Source organism: Lepeophtheirus salmonis, chromosome 5 (assembly GCF_016086655.4).
Source record: "Lepeophtheirus salmonis chromosome 5, UVic_Lsal_1.4, whole genome shotgun sequence".
NCBI classification, from domain to species: domain Eukaryota; kingdom Metazoa; phylum Arthropoda; class Copepoda; order Siphonostomatoida; family Caligidae; genus Lepeophtheirus; species Lepeophtheirus salmonis.
Genome location: NC_052135.2, coordinates 61,643,763 through 61,670,394, shown reverse-complemented (window position 1 = coordinate 61,670,394; position 26,632 = coordinate 61,643,763). Strand labels below are relative to the sequence as shown.

General features: G+C 33.7%; 1 protein-coding gene across 1 annotated transcript; it reads left to right on the top strand.

Annotated features, from left to right (window-relative positions):
• Positions 1 to 4,544: 4,544 nt before the first annotated feature.
• Positions 4,545 to 26,291, top strand: LOC121117598 (uncharacterized). Its single transcript, XM_071888880.1, has 4 exons — positions 4,545 to 5,251; positions 23,979 to 24,477; positions 24,538 to 24,791; positions 24,863 to 26,291. Exons 1-4 carry the CDS (start codon positions 5,189 to 5,191, stop codon positions 25,493 to 25,495), a joined length of 1,449 nt encoding a protein of 482 aa, XP_071744981.1. The 5' UTR covers positions 4,545 to 5,188; the 3' UTR covers positions 25,496 to 26,291.
• Positions 26,292 to 26,632: the final 341 nt, after the last annotated feature.

The window sequence follows — 26,632 nt, the reverse complement described above, 5'->3', positions numbered from 1 at the left end:
TCAAACCATAACAAGGAGTAGACAAAATATTAAATGTACATGTAATGCAAATAAAAAAAAATATGAGAGGTAATGAAGTGTCTAAATAAGATGTATAAAAACAAAGCATGAGACGGCATGAGAAAATGCCAATAGTAGTCAAACCTGAGAAAAACTCGGCGTTTGCATGCATGCAATGAGGAAGAAAGAACGAACGAACAAATGATAAAAGAGTTATAATAATATGATTTTAATTATGAAGAATATTTAAAGTACTTACAATGTATATAATTTGTGGGATCCAAGACCTAGAAAATATATTATATTTCTAGTCTTGTGATTTAAAGACATTTTAAAATACATGTATATTACATACACATCCCAGAACCCTCGAGAAGATTGGAGCCTGGGATTGAATCTTTGAAACGATTTTCATATCTTTGTATTAAAAACAAGTCTATCAAGCCTATCCCTGTACCTTCAAAGTTTTGTCAAGGCATGGTCGGATTTTCAATTAGGATTGGGACTCATCACGATAATTAATCGTTAGAAAATAGCTTACAGAATGGATGACATAATCAATTTAGTTTGTACGTCATCAATGGTGATTTTTTACGAGTAAGAGTGTTAAGGGAAATTCTGGATTTGAGTAAGAAACTGAAAATCAACATGGTAACCCAGACAATTTGAAGAATGTTTAGAAGGAAAGTAGCTTAGCCTTTATGATGTTTCATTAGATCAGCTACAAGCAGCTATATTGAGGGAGGAGGGGAAAGGAAATAAACAATGACATTGGCAATAATTATTCCAATGTCGATCCTCAATTATACTCTTAAATTTGAGAGCTTGTTTAACAAACAACTTTTAGTTTGAATCTGCATTCAAGTGTCTTATTTTTATTCCGGGATATATTTTATGTTAATTATTATATTTGATTACTTTTTCTTCTTAGATTTCCTTCTGTCATATATTTTATCTCATGACATCATTTTAGGTATGTTGGAAATTGGGGCGGGGTACTATCAAGCACCTTCAATCCACTGTAGCACTCCTATTAATTAATACCCATTAATTTGTATCCCCTAGCATTATGGGATCTAGGGTTTGAATTATCAAAACTTGATAATATAACATGTATTCAGTCTGGTGATTTTAAAGGACTTTGAAAAAGTCATTCTATGAGTCAATTACATGTAGCAAAGACATATCGGCTGGAATTATTCTGATATTAATTCTCAATTATTCTTCGATTCCAACACGGACTTACTCTTATAACTCCCGATCAAACCCTCATGATTACTCTGTGTATCCCATGAGCACACACACTAGTTTTTACTTTATACATAGATGTTCTGTCTTTAAGAATTTAATAATAATGAAAACAGCTTTGAAAACAAAAAAATCCTCTTTAGATTGCCAAAATAAAAAGCCAGGAGGGGCTTTCTAGGACATGTTTTATACACTTATATGGATCATACAAAAAACTATACTCTGCTCACTATTATGCATAACGAGAAATCATTATTAAGTAGTGCTGGATCACCCTACAAAAATAAAGAGACTGTATGATTTTCAGTCCACTCCTAATTAAATTTTATCAGTCCTAAGAGCGTTCCTTATGGATCTTTTATGCTAGCTACAACAGCAGAAACGACATAGTTACTAACTATGTCATTTCAACTGTTCAACATAACCTCTTTCAAGAGACAATAAGATACCTGGAGTTTAAAGAAAGAGGTGTGTGGCTTGAACTGATTATTTTACATTCCAGCTATCATTTATTATTTTCTTCGTTTTTATATGATTTAATCCTAGCTATGAGTGAAGAAGAGCTATAGAGATAGCTAGGACCGTTGGAATGAAAGAGCGAGTTATGGTTTTTAGGACCGTTGAATAGCAAAAAAGATCGAGTAAAAAAAAAAAAAAAAAAAAAAAAAAAAAAAAAAAAAGACCTATTAGACATTCAGTCCTAGATCTGATCCAACACTATTAATAAGATAATTAATTTTCTTGTAGGTTACCCAAATAAACTCTTTTTTTTTATATTAACAAATGAAAAATTGGACAATTTTTGCATCTCTAAACATGTTCATTCCCAGAGAGGTCATCATTTTGATTGAGGAGTAGGTACTACGTCTACGATACGAGGGGGTGAAAAAGTATTGAATTGCTTCTGCTCTTCTTTGATTTTTTTTTCTCTCTTGCTGTTTCTCTTTCAATGCTGGTATATGTACTTAACTAGAGTGTTACGAGAAGTAGTACATCGACAAAGTACATACATATTCTTAGCTACAATATATATGTAGAAGAAAATTAGCAAAGTCATGGAATGAAATCACAATACACTCTATCCATCCATCTCTATGCATGTACCATCAACTCAACTCTTTCTTAGTAGTATACAATATGTACATATAATAAGAAAGAATTAAAGAATAAGAGAGAGAGAGAACCGTCTTATGATTATTCCTCCTATGGGATTTACAGGGTGAATCAATCTACTAAATAATATGTACATTATAAATTATAATCATAGTCATTCTTGGAAAAAAAAAAAAAAAAAAGATGAAGACGTCTTTAAAATCATACAGAGTAAAGGCTGTAATTAAGCACTCATAATCATGTGATATAAAATACACGTACCTAGTCTTTTATATTTAGTCAATTATATAGTTCAATTTATTTATTATTAGGAGAAGTTAACATTAAATATATATATATATTGTGTAGAATTCGTAGCTTCTATAAGCAACTTGTACAAGTTACAAACAAAAATGAGTCGAATAATTTTAAATGTAGGATTTCGAGTCCTTGGGTTGAGGAAAGGTCATTAACTGAACACTCCATGGATGCTTCATATATGAATGCTGTAAATTTTGTCTATTGGAATACAAATGACTAAAATAAAACTTCTCTGTTTGGACATTAAAAAGTTGTAATGCCTAGAGTTATATTACTTATAACTACATTCATAATAACCACCTAATTTGAATAGATCAAATTAAAATGATAGTGTCATCTAATAGTTTGTATTGAGACTGACTAATTTCGTAATTAAATCATGCATTTTAAACGAAGAAATTGAAGCTAGTAAAATTTGCTTATATAAGTTGCAACATGTACATAAGATATATATAGGATTTTTTTCTCTTCCAACTCAACTAAACTGTTTTTGCAATTTGAGACCCTATCCTCCTTTTTCTGACATCATTAGTCAATGTCATACTTAAGAAAGTGAGAGAGATGGAAAGAAGAGAAGACACGACAAGGGAACGCGAATAGCCTAACCCTTTTGGTCAAATATTCATACAAATCTATTAACCCATGCACAAATACATATTCAAACTCTTTATTTTGGATAAGCACTATAAATATCCTCACATAATAATTGGAGATGTGACAATTCTCAACATCTTTGTGAGTATACATTTAGAAAACAAAAGAGGTATCAGTTGATAATAAGTAAGATATTAATGTTCATGTCTTATTTGCGAGCAAGGAGCACTCTATTAAGTCCATAGAAGTTGCACTCACGAAGATTTATACATTTTTCACATCCCTACTCACAACCCTTCTTCCATGCCCAAACCGTATGTAATGTAAACTAACATACTGAAGAAAAAAAGCAGTTTACCACACAAGTAACTCCTTTTCTCAATGTATGATATATTTCTTTCTTTCTTTCTCTTGACTGCATGAAAATAAAAAAAATAATAAAAATGAGGCATGATCCAATAAAAGATTTTCCGCCATTTCTCCGTCGTTTACATCGCCGGCGGAAATACAGTTCTAAGAGAGAGAGAGGCATAAAGAAGAGCTGCTCTTATTTCTTCTCTGAGCTGAGTACTCTACACATACATATATAGAAATTTAAAGAGTAAGTGAGGAAACGAACGAAACGCCCGTCAGTAACGCCAATTTTTCTTTATTTCTCCCCCCCCCTCTCTTCTTTCTCTTTCTTTTACTCTTTTTTTTTATTTTGCATTTTAAAACCCTTAAGAAGAAGAAGAAGAAGAAGAAGAATCTTAACGAGCGCACGCTAAACTCCGCGGACTTTTTTTCCCATCATCTTCTTTTCCCAACACGGGTAACTCAGTTGTTAAGGAATTCCTATCGTAGAACCCAATAGCATACATAACAAGATATTCGATCTTTTATTTAGTCATAGGAAATTTGTGTTGATTTTTTGTTCATTCTTCATTTTCTGAAGGTTGACTCTCAATAAACGACGACGACAACAACAGCAAGAAAGTCAGTGCATGAAACTAAAACTGTGATTACAAAGTCTTTTTTTGTTCCATATATTACCTTATAATAATTGTTATTACACCAATCAGTTGAGTTGAGTTGAGTTCAAGATATTGTTGCTGTGCATATTATAAAGTACATATTAAGATGTGTGCGTGAATCTTTTGGAGGATGAGAAGTAGTTATCGTGGTTGTAGTATGTGAGAGAGTCTTCTTCTCTCATCGCCTCTCTTCTCGTCTCATCACATCGCAAGACTCACCTTAGCCCTGGAGAGTAGTGACAAATCCATTTTTCTACCCTGGGGACTTTCAGGAGGAACGCACCAAATCATGATGATGCAGCCCCAACAACAACACCTGTTGGACATGAATGCAATGACTGGTGGACAGGCTGGAACTCCCCCTCAGCCCTCTTATCTAGGACATTCGCCCAAGTCTCCAGGGCCACCGCCCCCACCACCGCCACCTCCTCCTCCTCCGGGAGCATGGGGGCTCCATCTATCAGAACTCGAAAAGGCCTATCACACCCATCCCTTCAGTAGTGCAGCAGGACTTCATTTTCATCACGCAGCAGCTGCTGCAGCTGCGCATCACGGAGCTCATCTTCCATCTCCTCTAAGTAATGGAGGAGCTGGGGAGGAGGGAGTAGAGTATCCTGGTCTCACATCCAGAGGACCAGAAGATCCCTCTCTCGAACAGCAACAACAGGTACACAATTCATCAGCAGTCCCTGTTAATAACAGCTCCAACTCCTCTGGAAATAACTCCCTTCACCCCCTTCAACACCCACCTCCAAATAGCTCATCCTCTTCAAACTCCTCATCCAATTCCACTTCCGCCTCCAAAAAAAAGCCAGTCTCGACGAAATGCCTGGGGAAATCTTTCATATGCGGACTTAATTACTCAGGCCATCAATAGTGCCCCAGAGAAAAGACTCACTCTAAGCCAAGTCTACGAATGGATGGTACAAAATATCCCTTACTTTAAGGATAAAGGAGATTCCAATAGCTCTGCTGGTTGGAAGGTAAGAGTTCTTCTACTTGTTTATTTACTCTTTTTTTTTATATAGATAAATCATTTGCAAAATGATTTGATTTATGGTAAACCCTAATAGTGATGAATTGCCTGCTTTTTCTACTTATTATGATATGTACTTTGAAATGTGTGTTGTTTATACATATGTGTGTATCTATCTGAATAATTGACACACAAAATAAGAGAAAATACTAAATAACATGTACGTATAAAAAGAAAGAACCTTTCCCTATCAGTAAAAGGACAGGCGTTCGTGAATTAATTAAATCTTAAGAGATTAATTAACTTCATCCTCCACCACGATACCTACTCATCATCATATTCTCTGTTCTTTTCCTTTTCATCTTATAATTATTATTATAAGTTTAAAGAAGACGTAAACAAAGTCGTTTTGACCTCCGCCACCCCTCTCTCCCTCTCCTATATATTTCTTCCTTCTTAGAATGTGCATACATAATAAATAACATCTCCTAAATGTGTTGATTTCATATTCAATTGAAGTTATAAAAAAAGGATTTATTAGTAACTCCAATAACTTTATATTATTCATCTGTGTGTCCCTTCTTTGAAGTCCCTTCCCTTGGTCACCTGATAGTATTCCATCAGGTAGACAACTCCTCAGGATAAGGCTAAAGTTTCCTTACTACGTATATATTTTTTACAACAATTTCTCTGAAGCATAACCACTACTACTACCAGCAAGAACACAGGGTGGTGGTTATCATCCATTTTCTCTACTCCCTCAGTTTCCTGAAGCGAGCAAACAAGCAAGCACCCTGAGGTAAACAAGTAAACAACTTTCACTATGGGGGCACCCTGTGATTTTCACCCTCCACCTCCACCTTCTTCTTCTACTTCTTCATCCTCGTCGTTTCTCTACCTCCTTATGTATAATATACATAAATGCTGCCCCTACTCAGCCCGTCCACCCCCGCATTATTTCTTTATCTTTGCTTCAGGGTACGTACCTCTCTTCGCCGCCTCCTTCTGTTATCTCTAATTCCATCTATCCCTATTCGCCAGCTAGAGCAGGACTAATGCACCTATAATAATAATTGCATTTCCTTCACGCTGCGAGACAAGGGGTTAAAAAGTGTGGAGGGGAAAGAACGCGGAGGGATAAAGAAATTCTTTTTTTAGAACCCTTACTAACAAATGTACCGTTAGGATGTATGTTGCTAAAAATAGAAGAAAGAGCGTTGACCCGTTTGGAAAAGCATTAGTTACTATCATCATTATGAGTGACCGACCGGCGAGCAACAATCCCTCCCTTTTTTAAAAAAAGGGTCACACATTTTTTAAATTAGACACAGGTGAATGGATAATAGCACATCTTCTATGACCCAGGTTATATATAAATATACACATACAAAATGGGTAATGGGAAACTCAATTTGAAACCCTTTCTCTCCCCCCCCCCTTCCTCTCTGTGAATGTAATTCAACGGGGTTTTTTATATGTCGGTAATTTTTTATTTATTTTTTCCATTCTTTCCTTTTCTTTCTCTATATATATAAAATGATATTTAATTCTTTTCCGCCAGTTGATGAAAGACGTAAAAACCTTCATACCGGCAAGAAATATGTAGTGTAGAGTCTTTATATGTAGGGCTTACATAAATATATGGTTTTAAGGAGTCAGTCATGAATTATTATGAGATATATTTTTTAAAGTTGGTAGGATCGAAAAGTGCAAGGATTACATGTCTGTTATCTACTTTCACTTTTTGCTGCACCAGTTTCTTGAAAAAAAGTCAAGTAACAAACACAGTCTGTATATATATGTATATGCAACACCATGGTACATATACCAAAATAAAAACAAAATCTGGATAAAAACATGTTTACTATTTTTATATAAAATAAAAATTGTTAAAGTCTGTTATTTCCCCTTTTATAAGTGGAGAGAACCAGAGAATAGCAACCCTACTTGAAAGAGTCCAAGGGGAGCTCTTATATATACCTACATATATACAGGGTGGGGATTTTAAAACTGGAACAGTTTTAATTCTCAATATCTTTGAAGTCCAGAGATCTATGTTTATAAAATGTACTCATGAGATTCAAATGACGAAACTGTATAAGAAATACATATATACAATTTCTTTGAGATGTTCTCCAAATACGAACGCTGTGATGGCATTATTGTGTGCCTCCATGCAGGGTGCACACCCACAGATATCATTGAGCTTACAAAGCTGCCCAAACCATCTGTTTACGATATTTCTAAGGCTTTCAAGGAGTCTGATGGGTTTAGAAGAATCATGATCGTTATGAGAGCAACAAATGCACTCCAAACTGTGGCTCCTAGCTCGCTGGACCCCTTGAACTACTCTGTGACTCGGAGAGAGAGTACAATAAACGGTCACATAACACTGTGGACTCTTTGTGGGATTCTATTCTCGAGGTAGTGGCCATCATGGAAAGGAGATCCATAAAAAGACCTGTGTCAGGTTGAGGCTGAAGGTGGTTGGTTTGAGTGATTGACTTCACTATTGATCCCTAACTGTAAGATTTGTGAGTTGCTGAATTATTTTTGGAAAAATAATTGGAATATAAGTTCTACTTAAATTTTCCGTCTTTAAACTTTTCATACTATATATATATTTGTAGTCTTATTGTATGTTATGCTTTATAGTCTACACACAAATAACACATGGATCTGCAAAAAAAAAAAAAAGATTACATACATTTGCGTATGACGATGAGTGCCCTTAGACAGACAAAACTTGGAATGCGTCAAAACATGTTGTTATGTGTTATTATTACTGTGTATTTTGGCAAACAAAATAATACATATTTGCTAAAGAAACTTTGTCTCTGGTCTCTCTTCCTGCGAGGTAGGATCAACAAGCAGTAGGTCCCCTCTTCTTATAAGAAAATAAAATAAAATAAGTACTCGTATAATGACCGCTCCAGCGCCTATTATGGGTATAAAATAGAAAAAAAAGAAAGAAAAAAGAAGAGAGAAAGAAAGAAAAGAAACTTGGGCGAAAAAAAAGCATTTTGGTTAGGGAGGAGTTTAAGGCATATACACTTGTATATTTAAAAAAAAGTAAAGTAAAAATATATAAACTATTATTGTATACCCCACGCCTACTTTTGAACTTTTTTTTTCTTTTTCTTTTTCTCCATTTTATTTTATTTATAGGGTACCAATATATAAATGGTGTCTAACTGTTGCCATGTCTGCAAAAGTCGCAACTTGTATAAACACACTCTAGAAGTTGCAATTTCTTCATCTTATAATGCATTATTTAATTGTAGAAAATTGGTTACTCTAATTACAAACAAGGGATACAAATATTTCATTTTGATCTTCTCAAATTACATAGATATTATGCTTTTAAAAGCAGAGTTGCATCGGTTCTCATTTAAAAGTCTAGTGTCCCTTCCAGTTCAGTCCTAAAACTTATAAAGTTTGGTACTTGAAGTCGTCATGCAACTTTATTTTTTCATATCGGTTATAGAATACTGATAGTCCAAAGGAGTGGGTATAATTGTCTGTATTTTAGGGATGTTTAAAAAACTCCAAAATCAACATGATAAGCCTGAAAATTTGAAGAATGTTTTGGAGAAGAGCAGCTAAAATCAGCTGTTACCTGGGGTGGTGAGGAAAATTAACAAAAACATTGGTAATAATTATTTTGATGGCAATCCCTTATTCAAGTCTGAGTCCAACAAGGACTGGACTGACAATTATAACACTGTAACAAATACTTAGTCATTATGAGCTTACACGAATGTTCAATCAGGTTTTGAATATAATTGAATCCAGTAGGAAATGAAGTTCACAACGCAGGAGTTAAATACTTATTCTTCTGATTACCAATTCCAAAAACAAAACAAAAAACGGTACAGCTAAAAAATACTCACGACTTACATCGTTAGTCCGAAGGACCGTTCCTAAGACTGCACTTGACCAAATAAATAAGAACTGATACATGACTATATATGAGTAATATAACTTTTGGTCTTGCAATTTTATCTTGTGCCACAGAGTACTTATCTTATCGTAATTTGTATTATCATATTATAAAATTACATCATTTATATACGGAACATACATGGAATATTCAATCATTGTATGATCCTAACAATTAGAATTTGCTTATACTATTTGCAACTTGTACAAAATTGCAATTTGTACACACATCAAATAAGAAATTCAAAATAACTTCCAAACCATTTTGCAATTAAACTCTTTTTCTTCTTTGTCTGACCTCATTTAGATATTTATTTTTATATGAAAAGGGGGTTTAATTTATTTTTTTGTTCATTTAATTGCTTTTTAAAGTATATTTATACTTTATAAATATACCTAAAATATATAGTGTGTGGATGGTGGTGGGTATGAAATCAATTCAAAAACTTTTATTTTCTCGTCTTTATTATTCTTCTTTTTATGTATATAATTAGATTTTTGTCGTCTTTTGACAAATTTCTTACTTACTAAAAAAAGAGTAAAAAATAAAACATGGTTTTCTTTAGTTGTTTTTGGAGAGAAATAGAGTTAGTAATTGGATCTATGAGTATGATTAATTAAAAAAAAGAAAATTCAATTTGAGAGAAAGGGGGTGAAAGAAGCATCATCATTTAAAAGACGTGGAGGGGCTGCGGGGGAGGAAGGAATATGTACATAGAATATACTTGTTAATTTCATTATCCTTTTTTTTTTGTTAGATTTATTCCTTGGACAAACTGTAGAGGATAGCAGCATGGATACAAAAAAGTTTGTCTTCTTGAGTCCTTACTTTAATATTTCTTTTCTTTTCCACTCCCCCCTTGTTGTGTATGTATTTTAAGAACAACCGATTAAAGAAAAGTAGTGTGTTCTCATGTTTCATCAATTTGCTCTTTCTCGCTCGCTCTTTGGAAGTTAGCCAGAAGTCTGGTTAAAGAGACTTGAAGAGCCTTTTGGGAGAAATTATTATTATTATTATTAATATTGGGACTACTTAGTAAAAAGAATTATTTCTTTATAAAGGATGGATGATAAATCTTTTTCCTTCTTTTTCTGATGTATAAGTATTAGTGAGGATGCCGCTTCTACTATGGTTGTACTACTACTTTTTAATCAATCATGAATGTTTTGATAGGAAAAAACACACAGCCACACTGTGTGGCTACCATTAGAAGGAGAAAAAAAGGATAAAAAATATGTATACATAATAAAAAGGAAGAAGTCAAAAGAATCGAGAAAAAAAAAGTATTGATGCAAGTCCTTTATGTTTGTATATATATATATATGATTTGTAATCAAAGATGTTTTAGGTATCTATATACTAGTATTGGGGTTCGGGTTGGAAGTTCTGGACTGTTATAATTCGGTTTGAAGTGTGTTCTGAATCAAACGCCTAGTTAAATTCAATCTACATCAAAATGATGTGTGTTTTTTTTTATAGAAAAGAAAGAAATTTTGTTACACATTGGTAGAAATGTATAAAGTATAATTTAGAACAATCCTGTCAAAAATTTTGTAGCTTGCAATTTGCAATAAGTTGTTTTTATTATTATTGAGGATATAACATCTACATATAAAGTAATGATCACTGGTGTCTGCTCTCATGAATGATGAGTGTCATACTGAGGATTTGTTGTGGAGTTTTTATTAGCTATATAATTGTGGGTACAGTTGTCAGTCCTTATTAATTCAGTCCAGTCTTCGGGCCGGTCCTTTGGACTATCTGTACTAGAACTGATTTAAAAAGAATGCATAAAGTTGAGTGACGTCATCAAGGACCAAACTTTATGACTGATATGCAGGAATGAACTGGACCGAACCGTGACTGAACTAGAAGGGACTGTAGTCTTCAGTCTTAAAGAAGGACCGATACACCACTAGTCACTTGTGTGTGTGCTTATAAATAAAAGTGATAGCAGCACAGATGATTTCCTGAGGAGTTGTAGGGGTACCACATCTATCCTCCTTGTACCCCTAATAAATGTTGGATTGTTATAATATAGACGGATATCAGGGGAAGGGTTGCCCTTACAAAGACTTCCTTTAATCAATTAACAAGAGTTAATTTATATACATACACGTATACGTGTACACGCACGATAGATGTGGTAACCCGCCTTTAGTACTTGTTAGACTCTGAGTAGAATTAAGGCTCAATATCGGAGTCATTCCTACCAATCTTTTTGTTGGATACGGAATGCCATTTGTATTTCCCCCCTTTTTCATAGCTGCTTGGAGTAAATTTGATGAAACGTCATGACAGCTAAGCTGCCCTCGTACAAAACATTCTTCAAATTGTTAGTATTATCATATTTTATACAACTCTACGTATGAACATCTTTTTAGGTCCACGATTTGAGACAGAGATATTAGTCTATAAAGAAATCACTTACGATCTAACAACCGTTAAAAAATCCAGTCTCGGACCGGTGCTCAACACTAGTAATTAAGTATATATATATATATATATGATATGACAAAATCATCATTTCATCGTATCTCACCCCAACAGAGAGAATAAATTGGAGGGGAGATATTTCAAAAGTCACAATAAGTGGTGGATCCTTTATTTAGTTGTTACACACTCTTTGCCTTGCAATAGAAGAAGCCTATCCCAGAATTTTGATGATCTTCTTTGTTTCAGGTCCCTTTTTCTTTGTATATATATATATATATAATATGGACTCTTCTCCTTATCCATTTCAAAAGGGGTCAGGTTTGTGTCTTCTTTTTTCTTCCCCTCTTCCTTTTTTGGTTGTGCGTATATTTTAGCACATCATTGAACTTGTATTTCTGGTTCATCATCCTGCTGCATGCATGAACTTGGTAGAGTGGTGGTGATGTTGTGATGATGATAATGATTTTACGCCGATCCCTCATGTCCGTTATGTTGTTGTGCCTTCCGGCAAATGTGCATCATACTTTGCACATATAGGCAGACTCACTTTTGTACAAACATATTTTGTAAATATGTATAAAAAGTGTTGTGTCAGGCCTTATTTATTCCGTCCAGTCCAGTTGATTCTTAAGGCCAGTTCTATCTGTCTTTGGGACGGCCCTTAAGGATGTCTGCCCTTCGGACTGTCAGTGTACTAGAACTGATTAAAAACAAAAAGAACAAAAAAAAAGTGTGACGTCATCAAAGACCGAACTTCATAAGCTTTTATGACTGATATGCAGGACTGAATTAGACAGAACTTCAGTTTTTGGTCCTTCATAAGGACTGATGTAACAACATGAGTTAGTATTGAGACTCTGTCCAAGACATAATTTTTTTTCGGCTCTGTGATTTTTTCTCGAGCGATTTGTGGAAATATTTTCTCCCTAAGCCGCGATCTCAGACCATAGACCAAAATTGTATTATTTTACAAATAGTGTACAAATATTTTTTCCGGTCCTCAATCTATGAAACAATTTTGTCTCCTATACTGATAATGATTTGTACAAATATGATTTATGCCTACAGAATTAACTTCCTATGACGTTATTGTAATACAACTGAGGTCATGCCCAATTCATCTAATGAATTGGTCTTTTCCTTTGGGATCGATCTGAAGTGATTTTTTCTTTGAAACCGGTACAGCGCGAACTTTTTTGAAGGCCCGAATTGGTTCCTTCCAATAAATGACTCAGACTAAACCAAACACGAATAGATATATGAAGGAATGGAGAAAAAGTGACTGTCCTCTTTTTTTTTTTTTTTTTGTGTGTATGTGTGAGAGGCTGAATTGGTGGCTCCCCATTCAAGTCAAGTGTACCTATAATTATTTTTGAGTATTTTTTTTTGCAAAAGACTCTTCTACTTATTATTCAAGGACATCTTGAAATGCATGGAAGTATTAGTGATGGTAGTTGCTTTTAGTTGGAATGTATTAGTATAATATTTCGGGCTCTTCTCTTCTGGCTCATCCCTCATTAGACAAACGAAGTTAACCGTTTATTTGCAATATGAAAACTTGTTTCTTTGAGCCTACTGCGTGCGTTTTTTTCTTCTTCTTTTAAAATAGCATCTGACCTTCAAGAATATTATTATGTATATAGAATGATTATTGCGTTTATTTCAACCAAAAAAAAAGCGCATCTTCACACAAGTGAACTTTGATGAAGATGCTCATACAGTGTGTGTTCTGTACTCAAATGCATATTATATACAATACACACACATAGCATCATTGTTCATAATCTCACACTCACTAACTCATGAAAAAACAGGTCTTTTTTAAAAGGGAAAAAAATTATGAATCCTCACGAACAGAGGTCTCAGTCTCTTAGCCCCTCACCGAATAATTGTTAGTTATAATAGCAGGCCAATCCAAAGGGAGAGGGGAAGAAGAAGGAAGGAAAATAGGACACCACCACCTATAAGAGGGGGGATGTAAGCTGAGAGGAAAAAAACAGTCAGTCATTTGCATAAAATCATCATCATCACTCGAGTAGTTGATGTAGTAGTATGATGATTTGAAATCTCCCGAGAATTAAAAGTAACAATATAAGTGAAACAGACTTTTATCATTTTCCTCTACTCTTTTTTTTTTTTTTCTTCTTGTCAATCACAAGTTACTTTTTATCATAATATATATTTTTTAATATGTATGTATGTTGTAGGTATATGAATTTTGACAGGGAAACGGTTGATTTATTCATACAATCATATTCAATAATCATGTATGTAGGGAGTTTTGTTCTACAAAATATGTACATAGAGACCCAGTAGTACCACTCGTTATTATTATTATTCTTAATGGCGGATAATTTTATAGCATTATGTCCCCCTTTTTTTTATTTTATGTAAAGTTGTCTAACGTGTAATATCTATAATTTCCTGAGTATATGAATATTTTAAAGACTCTTTCGTCTTTAGCCCTATGTATATGGTGTATGTACACCTTATAAAGACGTCTCGTTTGATAGGTTTATTAACTATCTTACCAACTTCTATTTTTGCTTATTTTGACCCCCAGTTACTCTGCTCAAATACATTGATGTAATAAAAAAAAGCAACAATAAATCATCTCTTCCTTGTACTTAGTATATATGTAGTAGTTAGATAGGTGTTAAAAGGATCCTGGGCTCTTAGCCAAGACCTTCTGTCTTTAATTACTGAGGAGGACACACAAACAGATATACATTAGTGAACAAACAAAACATTGACTAAGACAATACATATAATAATGATTATAATTTGTTAGAAATAAAAATCCCTGAGATGATTTATGTAGATATGGGGTTCGAAATTTTATCAGACTTTTCTTATAGTTTGGTGTGAGGTTTCTCATTTCCCGGGGAATTATTCTCCAGCAAGATCCCGGAGCAGAGGTGTCGAAATATTAGGGCTCAAAGGCTCACCCCCACTTTTGTAAAACTTTTATAGACACCGCATTAAAAAAGTTTAAAAAGATGACTATTTCTTCATATTTAGTCGTCTAAAATTTAAAAAAAAAAAAAAAGTTTTTTGTCAAATTTAGCATTTATAAAAAAAACTTGTATCCAAATTGTTAACAATGTACAATGCAATCCCTCCATACTATTCTGGTGAGGTCACCATTACTTGCAAATATATTCTGCCACCGGTTTCCCGGAATTTCTGGAATGAAAATGTAACTAATTAATTCTGTGAAATGTATTTTTCCTTTGTTTGTCGATGCAAATAATTTGCATTGTCGTATACATTTTTTAAACATGTATCTTAAGTGGTGTTGTATCGGTCCGAAGACGAATTTCCTAATTAGTTCCTCCCTTCCCCCTTTCAGTCTTTTTTTCCGATATTTTTTTATGAGTCAACGGTCCGTAGGACCGATTAGTCGATCCTACAGTCCTAGCTATCTTTAGATTTTCTTCACTCCTTTCTAGGATTGAATCATATAAAAACAAAGACAATAATGAATGATAGTTGAATCTATAATAAAACGTTCGCGCCAACCAGCTCCTACTTTAAATTTCAGGTATTTTGTCTCCTTGAAAGAGGTTATAATACAACTTCTACAGACTATTCAGCTGTGGACGTTACCAAAATACTATAGTGTTTAATTATATTTCCTTAAATACAAATCTACCGGAAATTTTTTGATAATTCTTATATATTATTAGATATTTAAATAATGGTATTTAAAAAAAAGAAAAACGATCTAGGACTCACAAAATCTTTTATGAGGAGCAAACTGCAGTCTTTTTAGAGCAGTCCAAAACTAATCCTTAATGAATCTTGAACATTTCTTTATTTAACTTTTTATTGAGTAAATTACAACATAAGAAAGATGAAGCTCATGTTATGAAATAATTAGGTGCAAATATTTACCGGGAAATATTTTTTTATCGGTAATTGCTCGTAGGTATACAGCTCCGAGGAAAACTCTAGTAGAAATTAGTCTTAGTTAATGGTAAAGATCTTACTCTAAGGAAGTAAAAAAGCAATGACTGACTTTTTACCCAAGCCATAGTATACCTACAATTAATATACTATGTAATCCTCTTTTATGCTGTTTGGGAAAGTAGCCGTATCATTCTCAGTAATTTGAAATTGAGGGGTGTTGTTCGTTCCTATTGTTTGCTGGCTCCCATTCTCTCCTTCGTTCCTTCGTTGTTATCTCTAATTACTTACTTTTAACTCTCTCTTTATCAGGTTGACACACGTAGGTAAACTTTAGGTACGTGCTCTGGCCTCTAAAATAACCTTAGTCATAGTCATAATTATCACTAATCAGGATATTTGATTGTTAGGTGCTGTTCCTCTCCCCATGAGCTGCTTTTTTTATTTTATATTTTGCTACGTGAGGTTATTGCAGAAGGAAGAAAAAAAAAACTGCAATGATTTTAATATAATATATATAAAATAATACAACAGCTGTGAGGAGAGAGAGAGAGAGTTGGTTAGTAGTATTTCTATGATGATCAAGTTTGATAATCATATTATACTATACATATATATTTGTTGGTTGTACTCAGTATTAGTAGCTGTGCTATTTGCCAGGGAGGAAAAAAAAGGACGACTTTTTTTACATTTATGTATATATACAAACACTGAATTGACTATAATATATTATTTATAATATCTTACATTAGAGGAACTGAGTAAAGAAGAAATGCGGGGGGGGGGATAAAGTAAGTAAAATGAAGAAATAATAACAATAAAAGACACAAGAAATGATGATTTATTAATCATATCTTATACTTATTATCTAAAAATACAAACTACAAAAAGTAGCAAAGCATTATGTTGGGGTTTTTTTTTTCTTTCTCGTTTGTTTGTTTTTGCAAGTTGTTTCTTTTAATAACAGTTCACATCTCTTATGACTAAGTACCTACCCAAGTACATTTTTTGTACATTCATACAATGAAAATTGGGGTTTTTTGTACCCTCTCTTCGTATTGAATGTGAGTCCTTTTTTTTTCTCTCTCTCTCTGCATGGAGTTAAAAAGTTTTTGATGTTTTGCTATGATTATATTGTATTATGATTATTATTACGACTATATATATATATTGAGTAGAGAACGTAAAAGAGAGTGAATAAAAATAAACTCAATAAAACTCTGCATGACTGGCAAGATTTCCTTCATTTTTTATATACATATTTTAGACACACTCAGAGTAGTTGTAGCATATTTAGATGTGGATGAAGTGGTTCTGCTAGTGGTATGATCCATTTCATTTGGTAGACTCCCCTATATATGTACATGTATATACTCACTCCTCCATTCAAAAAGGGAATTAGAGTCTTTTTATTTATTCGCCAATATTTCAATTCCCCAATTTGAGTCATCCTCCACCACTACAGCGTGCGTAAGCAAATCCTACTGTTTTTGATTGTAGGATTTAAATAAAGTTCATTTAAAACAACAAGTACATAGTATCAAGAGTATTTTTGTATTATAGTTAAACCTTAAAATATCAACAATTATTTCTCAAAATCATTGGATATATCAGCCAACTCCTTCTCAATGGAGGCCTTTTGGGAATCAAGATTGCAGTGGGTACTTTGCAGGTCTTTGTTCTCCACGAAACCGCATATTAAATAGTCCAGTAGCGAGCAGCCAGGTGATGAGGGGCCCCAAAAGTTCCGAGGACACAAATCTGTGTGAGTTTCTTTGCACCAAGCTTGAGTTTTATGGCCTTATGGCCAAGTGCTCCTTGGTCCCAACGTCAAAGGCTACACTGTCCAAGAAGCCTTCAGCGATAACCTTGTTGTGTCCTCAAGCTTTAGTAATTATTAATGAGTTTCTGACCTTATCGACACGCTAAACAAATCAATTCACTATGTCTGTAACCACTTTTACTGAGTGATGTGCGCGGCGAAGATCTGTAATCCGTTGCTTTTTGACTCCATTGTTGACGCATTGGAACCAATAATATAGCGTATGAACGTTGATAAATTTAGGGACATTTTCTTTTTAATAACCCGGCATCGACTGCAAGTAATAATGGCTTTATTGAGCTCCAATTGGTGAGGCACGATTTGCTAACAGATTCTGTATAAACAACCAACCAACCAACCTCCCTTCATCTCTGCTTCCTTCCTCTCTTTTTTCCATTATTATCATTCTCAATTACATCATATTAAAAGAAAGGAATAATATCTAGTCGTCGTCTTAATCTAATTTGAAATCCGGGGTTGAATGTTTTTTTTTTTTTTTTTTTAATTCAAGGAAATCCTATTAGTTTAATCAAAACTCCTCTCTTTCTCCCTAATTGAGTACATTTATGGTTGTCGTTTATGATACTTATATGTACCTACGTCACGGAGGACTACTTTTCTTGAAACGGCCTACATCTAATGGATAGGACTTGTACCTATAAGATTTTAATTCCCTATTTTGTTCTTTGCACAAATTATAATTAAGACCAGTAGTTCCCAGCCTTTCGGTTGCCGTGCCCCCTTGATAACATTTACCAAGTTGCATTGACCACAAGCAAGCAAAACTAGTTGAGTTGATTCTCGTTCACTGCATTTTTGTAGCTGACGGTGTTATTAGACAAGGATATTGTATTCAATTTGTTTGCATATTCAGCTCCAAGCATAACTCGAACAAGGTCGTAGGCTGCTTGTTGTAGCAACTCATCGGCATTGGTGTGAGGATTCTTCGCTTTGGCTATTCTGAGAGGCATCAAAGATGAAATTTTTGTCTGTTAAATTTTGATGTTGGTATTTGTAGCCAAAATAAAGTCTGTTTTTATTTTTTTCTTACTTTTACACAATCAGCTTTATTCTTAAAATAATGGACATCTGTGCCTGTAAAGTTAGAACGTTTGGCCTCATTATTGAAATAATTTCTTTGCAAATGACACATTATAGCTTTTCAATGCCTGCTTCATCTATAAAAGTAAATCCATATTTATAAAATGTCTTACTATTTTTCTTTTAGTAATACTTGCCTCTCCATTCATCATCTGCAATCTGAAACTTTAGTTTGGTTGACTATTATAATTAGGTCATATTGATATTAATACAATAATAAACAACAAGGACATTCAGCCGATAGTTTTTTTTTTTTTTTTGCATATCATACAACCACTTTTTAGAAGGCCTTAGGATACCCCACACAAATTGTCAGGCGAATCCACAGGTTAGAAACCACTGACCCAGACTATCAGTCACCCACGCCTTTCCCTAGACTACAACCATATATGTATACAGGGTCGTGTATCAAGTCTCACATACTTACATGTGTGTATATATTTCATACGAAACTCAGTACGTGTGTTGTACCGTGTTAACTCCTTATATAAAAAAAGAATAAAAGTATAAAAAAATGACCCTATTTTTCAAGAAATAAAAAAAAAAGTTTTATTTATTATTTTTTTTTATTATTCTTCTTATTATTTTCTCTCATTGACAAAAGTTCGATAAAACATTAACATGCAATCTTTTTAAAGAGAGTAACGTAGATATATATATTACTTTGACTTGTAAGACTAATAATCTTCTAATCTCTTTTTCTATCTGAAGAAACGTTAATTAATCAAATAAGTCCGTCGTCATTTGAAATAAAGAGAGAGAAGCCAACATGTTGTCATACAAAGCCCTTATAATAACATAAGAATATTCACCTGACTATTTTATTACAACAGAAGAGGCAGAATTATATGTGAAAATAGGGAAAAAGAAAGATGAGTTTTGCGATAAGAGAGGGATTAAAAAGAAAGAAGGGGATTATTGAAGGACAATCGGACAAACGATCATCATGGTACTTACCTATCGGTCATTGATCTTTCCTGGGCATTTAGTGCGTTTTTATGATTATTATTCTTTTAAATAAATAGAAATGTCTCTCCTTGTTGTAAAGGTGATGAAGAACAAAGTTGATTCTTCTTTTTAAGAATGTGCAAATGGGGGAGAAGTGCAGAGAGGGAAAATAAGCACTTAAGAAATTTATCCCATTTTTCAATTAGCCTGACCTCTCTCAGTCCTTTTTGTTCATCTTCTTCTCCTTGGTGTGGAAGATGGAAAAGAAAAAAAAAAACTTTCTCCCTAGTTGTTGTTATTTAATCACAACAAATAATGCACTTTTCTTCCTGCCCGCCCCTTCTTCATATACATACACATTATTCATCATCAACCACCCAAGGAACCGTGCCCAAATGACACTTTGAGAATGAAATTATTACACAGCATTTTTTATAACATCATCTCCTCCTGTTGTCTCTTTTTTTTTTTATTCTTCTCTAAATGCAAATGAGATGTGGATTTAAATTTAAATCCCCATATATATCTTCTATCTATAATAACCTGATGACAATTCCATATTTAATAATATTATATAGATAGATATTATAAGGAATGAATTTACCTACATAATATAAATATATATAAAAGGGAATAAAAAACCGGGGATTCATTTCATTTCCGCTTCTTTTTGAATAATTAATGATGCAAAGGAATGGGACAAAATCAATAGCTCCTCTTTCTTTCTATATTATACCTACATATGTATCTACTATAAAGATGTTTGATTAAGTCGCTATTCAAGAGGAAACAATCCTTTTTAATCATCATATTATTCACACTTATTCCCTTCTAATTAGGTAGTTTTTTGTCCAGGTTTTCTGATGGTGTATTCGTCACTTTTTTGAGTGAGTTTCATCATGAGTACTACTTAATTAGAGTGGGTTTTCTTTTGATTAGTATGATGATGGTATAGCTATATACATAGATAAAGAGTAGAATCTTATGTATATAGTATATACATGTGTATACAGAGACCAGGTTTCACGAAGAGGAACAACAACATAAAAAAAGTGTAAAGAGAAGGTGGAGGGGGAGGATTAAAGGGAAGAAAATTATCTACCTGTTCTCTCAAGTGAAGAATAACCAACCAACCAACCAACCAACTAGTCAGTCATATATACACTTCTATAAGTCAAGGCTCAGGTTGAAATAATAATAATAATAAATTCCACCCCCAACTCCAGGTGAAAAATGATGATTTTCTCCACTTTTCGTCTTCTATTTTACATGTGTACATGTATATGTATGTTTAATGTACAATAGGCTGTCCTGTTTTGGGGTTAATATCCCCTTTTTCCCCTTAATTGCTGGAAACAATCAAATAACTAACTTTAGGAAAGTTTGAAGCCTCTTAAGCACCGAAAAATGCCGAAATTGCCCATCTTTAAGGCCTTTTGTACCCCTGTTCTAAATATGATGTTATGTGGCAAAAATTGTACTTTTAGTATATATTATTATTTCGTTAATCAGTAAAAAAAATATAAATAAAAAGTCCTTTTCTGCTGCACACAATAAAAAAATAATTGGATGTAGTACGGTTAATTAATAAAATTTTTTTGGGTTAATATCATCTTCTCTGTAGAAAGACTTTTTTTCTACTCAAATCAATCAGAAAAACTGTTTTTGGGGACGTGTGATGCCTTTTAAACTATTTTCGACGTGATAAAAGACATTATAAATTGAAAAAAGATAATTTTGTAGGTCAAAACTGTCCGTTTTAAGGCTTGTTGCACACCTTCGTTCCAAATATGATATTATGAGTCAAAAGTTTTACTTTTTAAATATGGGTTAGTTGTTGGTTTATCCGTCAAAGTATTGCCTACTTAGTTTTTATCAGTGTAAGGAGTCTCAGACGTGCTCAATGATTAGCGGTGTCAGTTAGCTCAAAAAGAGAAGTAATAGAGAAGTATTTAACCCTAGTTGAAGTGATGGATGTTGAAGATTGAGCAAAGAAAAGAGGAAAATGAAGAAGCTTTCCAAATTAAAAATGCTTAAAGAGGTCTCAAACTGTATCATTGTCTATTTTTTGATTGTTCACAGTAGAAAATATGCAGAAGGGGGTGAGTTTATTAACTTAAAACGGAACACTGTATACGATTTTTGATCTACCTATGTAATAACAGAGTTGTTGCTAAGAGATGTACTTCCCTATTTGAACTATTACAATTTCAATGTTGACAAGTCATTTATAAAGAAGAAAATATATAAATATCTAGACAAATTGTATTTAACTCTCAAAGTAGATATTATAAAGCTACGTCTCTCCACTACATATTATTATATACAAAAAGAAGAAAAGCAGCAAGAAGTTTTTAAACTCCTGTCACGAATCCATATCATACACTATAATAAGGTTTTTTTTTTTGTTCTCCTTCTAATTAATTATTTATCAAGTTTCTTAATAGACACGGAAAATTGATCGATTTCGTTGTTCCTTTTCTTTCATGTTCTCTTTTTTTTCTTGCTTCTTCTTCCTAGTTTGTAGACAGTAGTCATGGATTACATAATCCATGTATCCATAAAATACATTAAGATCATATTATATCCATTGTTATGTTTTTTTATTTTTTATTTAAAGGATAGAAAATTAAAAATCACTTTTTGTGGGTTTATCCCTGCAATTCATTTATACATATATATATATATCTATTAAGCATTGCTTGGAAAGAAGAAAAAAAAACGGGAAGAGAGGCCTTTCTCTTTTGAAATATACATACATATGAATGTATATATATTCCCTTACTCCGCCTACTTTTTCTCTCTCCTAGGCCTCTCATGTATGTACGTTATAGCTTATATGTAATTGACGGTGATGCAATAATAGGTGGGAGCAGATGCGTTGCCAGCTTTCATCCTTTGGGAGGCTTATCCCCAAAAATTATCATTAGAGTTATAGAATTACTCATATAAATAGGTTTATTTTATGTATATACACGGAGAAGGGCCGGCGTCGTAGGGGTTAGTAGAGGGGAATAGAAGCAAAGAATGAAGGTAGATCAAAAGAGACAGAGGGATAAGCGAAGAGATGGGAGAAATGGTTTTTGTTTCGGTCAAAAAGAGCCTCTTAATAACATGAGAGGCCCCAAAAAATATCATGGAAACATGCTATTTTATTTTAAACGTCTACTTGGTAAATTTCAGATTGATTTTCGACCCTATATTCGGGTTAATACCCCTCCTTCTACATAAAATACTTTTTTTCGGCTAGACACAGTAAAAAAAAAACTGCTTTTGGGAAAGTGTGAGGCCTCTTTGACCATTTTTGAGGTATTATAAACTATTTTAATTTGAAATAAATAAGGAAATTTTAGGTCAAAATTGCCCCTTTTAAGGATTCCTACACCCTCATTCCAAATATGATGTTATGAATCAAAAATTGTACTTTTTATATTGATTAGCATTTGGTTTATCTGTAAAAAATACTGTTTACCTTTCTTTTTAATAATTTAAGGGCCTAAGATGTGCTGCATGATTTGCAGTGACTCTGTAAGATCAAAAAGAGAAGTCATAGGGTAAAATTTACTGCCAGTCGAAGAAATGGATGTGGAACAAGAATAAAGGAGATAATTATCTTTTCAAGGCCTCAAACTTTATCATATTCAGTTAGTCTATTGTCCCTAGTAGAAGTGACTTTCCAGTGGATAATGAAAGAAATCAACTCTGTTTGAACAATCTAATGATGCCTTAGATTTAATTATAATAAAAATAATCATCATTTCTTAATTAAAATAATGAATATTGAAAGGTTTCGTGTGTTAGTCAAGGTCTTCTTCTTCTCTTGTCTTTCAATATCCCCCTCTCTGAACGAACCACCAAGGAACGAGGGTTGAATATTAAAGAAGAAAAAGTCTTCGTCTTAACTAACATTGAACAAGGATGATTGTATTATTATTATTATTTTTTTTTTTGCTTATTATTATCATGAACAAAACAAACAAACTCTACGCAATCTACTTGTTATGACGCTTGTGTGTGTGTCTTTTTTTCTCTCTAAACTTCTCCCCCCTCTTTCTTTGGTTAGTTGACCCCAATGTTGATTATTTTTATAATAAGAAGTTTGGGAATTTCTTTATCTTATCATTTTATATTACTGCACTTTTCAAAAAGAACAAAAAAGAAGAGAAACTCATATTATGTACGAACATATTGTTGTTTTTTGAGGGAGGATTATAACTCCCTCCCTGTGCTGCAGAAGACAGAAAAAAAAAAAAAAAAAAAAAAAGATGCAACCCACTACCAACAACCAACCAGCCAACCACCTTCCTGAATGATTTTCACCTTTGATAACGTCAAAATCTCTTATTAGAATGTGTCCTGATTTTTTATAGTCTTTTTCTTTGCAAGATTTTTATCTAATACTGTACAGTGTACATACATTTACAATGTGTGTTCGACTTTTTCTTCTTTCCCTCTTGAGTTGTAATTCATCATCATCGCTCCCATTATATAGTTATATATCTATCTATCTATGTACAATCATTTATGGATGTTTACCTCCTCATAGTTATAATAATATATTTCTTTTCTTTTCAGAATTCAATTCGTCATAACCTCTCATTACACAATCGTTTCGTCCGTGTTCAGAATGAAGGGACTGGAAAATCCTCTTGGTGGATGATCAATCCTGATGCCAAACATAGTGGGGGTAAATCCTCTCGAAGAAGACCATCCTCTGCTCTTGTCGATGGAAAAACTGTTGGGGGAGAAACAACAAAACGGAGAGGAAGAAAGCAAAAACCTGGATTTGTGACAGATCTCATTGCAGCTCAAGCAGCTCATCGCAATTCCTCTGCCTCTTCTCCAAGTCCAAATGTAGACCTATATGGGAGTACTGGAGGAAACGGCGGGGGACCTCCAGAGAGTCCTGGATATCAATATTCACCATTCAGTAATCTCTCAGCTACTGATCTAAGAACGGGAAGATCTGACTACGGAGCAGATCTCTCATCTCCGCCCGTTCGGCATGATCCCTATCCATCTTACAATGATTGGTCTCCTGAGTACTCTACCGTTCAAGGTGGATACTTTGGAAGTAAGAAATATTGGCTGAAGTCTTTTTATTTTGTATTTTATTCTTCTTCTTATTTAACAGATAATATGGGCAGAGGTAACTACTGTGAGGGACCCACGAGTGTCGAGAGAGATCTTCCAAGATCAATGTCACCCATTAGAAGCACAGGATTCCCTTATAGGGGAGAAGGATTCTCTAATGGAAGTAACGGAAATGAAAACTTTAGAATCAAGAACTTTTTCGATAAGGATACGGGGCAGCAATCCAGTCCTCATCATCTTCATTCACTCCACGATAGTGCAAACGGAGCTCCACAAAATTATTCAAATCTTCAAGTAAGTTCCTTTCTTTTTGAAGCCTTAAGCCTGTACTAATTTCCCCTTACGTTTATCCTGAACACTTTTAGGTAATGTCACCTGCAGAGCATCCTCCTCCTTCGTCCCCCTCCTCAGCTAGGCATCAATTCACCTCTTCATCCTCCACAGATCATATACCTCCTCCCCTTCCTCCACCCTCCAACTCTGAACCCCTTTTAAGCCCACAAAACATGGCATATTACTCACAACCGCCTCATCATGCCTCACCAGAATCTCCAGTTGGTGGTGTCAGAGTCCCAAGTACAGGCTCATCATCAACAACGGGATCCATTTTGGAGAGAGCACTCGCATCCACAGTGAAATCTGAGATACAGCCAGGGAGTCCGCATCCGACCCATCTTCACCACTCTATGGAACCCCCTCCAGCTCATGGAGGGGGCAATTCAGATTGGGGTAATTCACTCTCCGGAGGAGGAGGACCACCCCCTCCATCAGGGAATCCTCATTTTGGAGACGTAGACGATTTTATGAAGCATGAATATGGGACTGGGCCTGGGAGCCATGACTATGGACCTCCTGGCTATCCACCACCCCCTCCACCCTCTTCTCACACCCCTGATGGAGATTCACCTCCTTCTTCTTCCTCTTCTTCAGTGACTCCGTCATCTGCTGCTAGCCAATATCAACAACCCGTTACAATTAATCCCTCATGGGTCCGATAGACATTGCTGAACCTTTCCATCGAAGATGAAAATATATTATTTAATGATACACTTTTGATTAAATAATATAATATTAGTAAAAGATAACAGGGAAGAAAGGAAGACAAAGAATTTAATAATTTTCGGGCTTCTTTTTGGTCGACAAATAATTTGTATGCCCCTTCTTCTTTTTCTATGTCTTCACCAACATAATTTTTTGGAGTGAAACAAAAAAAAAAAAAAAAGATATAAAGGAGGGAAAAAATAGAAAATAAATTCAATGTTTAGACATTAATTTTCTACATCGACGTTATTCTGTCATAAAGATTATGTATTTTTCATGTTACGCGCACATCATCTTCGTCATTCTACAAGAAAAGAAGAAGGAGGAAGAAAACAAAATGGTTTATATACTATTTATAATATATATTTATGAAAAAAATGGAAAAAATGATTATTATGATTTTATTCATGACAGTTTCCCGCGTTTTAATATGTATTATTATATTTTGTATGTGTGTGATTGTGTATTTCAAGTAGGTTGATGATTTTCATTCTTTTTATTTCCACCACACCTTTTACTACTTACTACGTACAAAAAATAGATGAGACAACAGAGAGACAGACAAACACAACCAGCGAAACAAATAAAAGTATCCCCAAATGATTATTATTATTGCTATACTTAATATTATAATTATTATTGAACGATTGTCACTATACTATTTTTGAATGTTTTAAAATTTTTATGAACCTTTACTTCTTATAACCTAAGATAAACAACTTAAAAAAATATATAAATATATCTGCTACTCAACATACGAAACATCTTTCCAATTCCAGAACATTATAATAATAAAAGAATAAAAAAAAGTACATATACAAAATTGAGTGTTATATTATGTATCAAGTACTTATGTACATAATATTTATTCACTTGGGAAGGGATTTTCTGTTCAATTAAAAACAACAAACCCCTAATCCCTCTACCTTCATCTTATTATTCTGCTGCTCAGAAATCCCAGACATGTTTCAATCAGATCCATAACAACTGGATTACCTTCATATGTATACATTATACCTTTCGAATATTCTCTCATTCGTATTTGATAGCACTAAGCACATATTATACTATGTGCTTAGTGTTGAGACTGTCCA

What these genes read in the sequence shown, in the direction of transcription:
- LOC121117598 (XM_071888880.1), top strand. Translation starts at nt 5,189, where the DNA reads ATGGTACAAAATATCCCTTACTTTAAGGATAAAGGAGATTCCAATAGC. An exon ending in ATAGCTCTGCTGGTTGGAAG is followed by an intron (nt 5,252 to 23,978) that starts GTAAGAGTTCTT and finishes TTTTCTTTTCAG; the next exon opens with AATTCAATTCGTCATAACCT. An exon ending in AAAATTATTCAAATCTTCAA is followed by an intron (nt 24,792 to 24,862) that starts GTAAGTTCCTTT and finishes GAACACTTTTAG; the next exon opens with GTAATGTCACCTGCAGAGCA.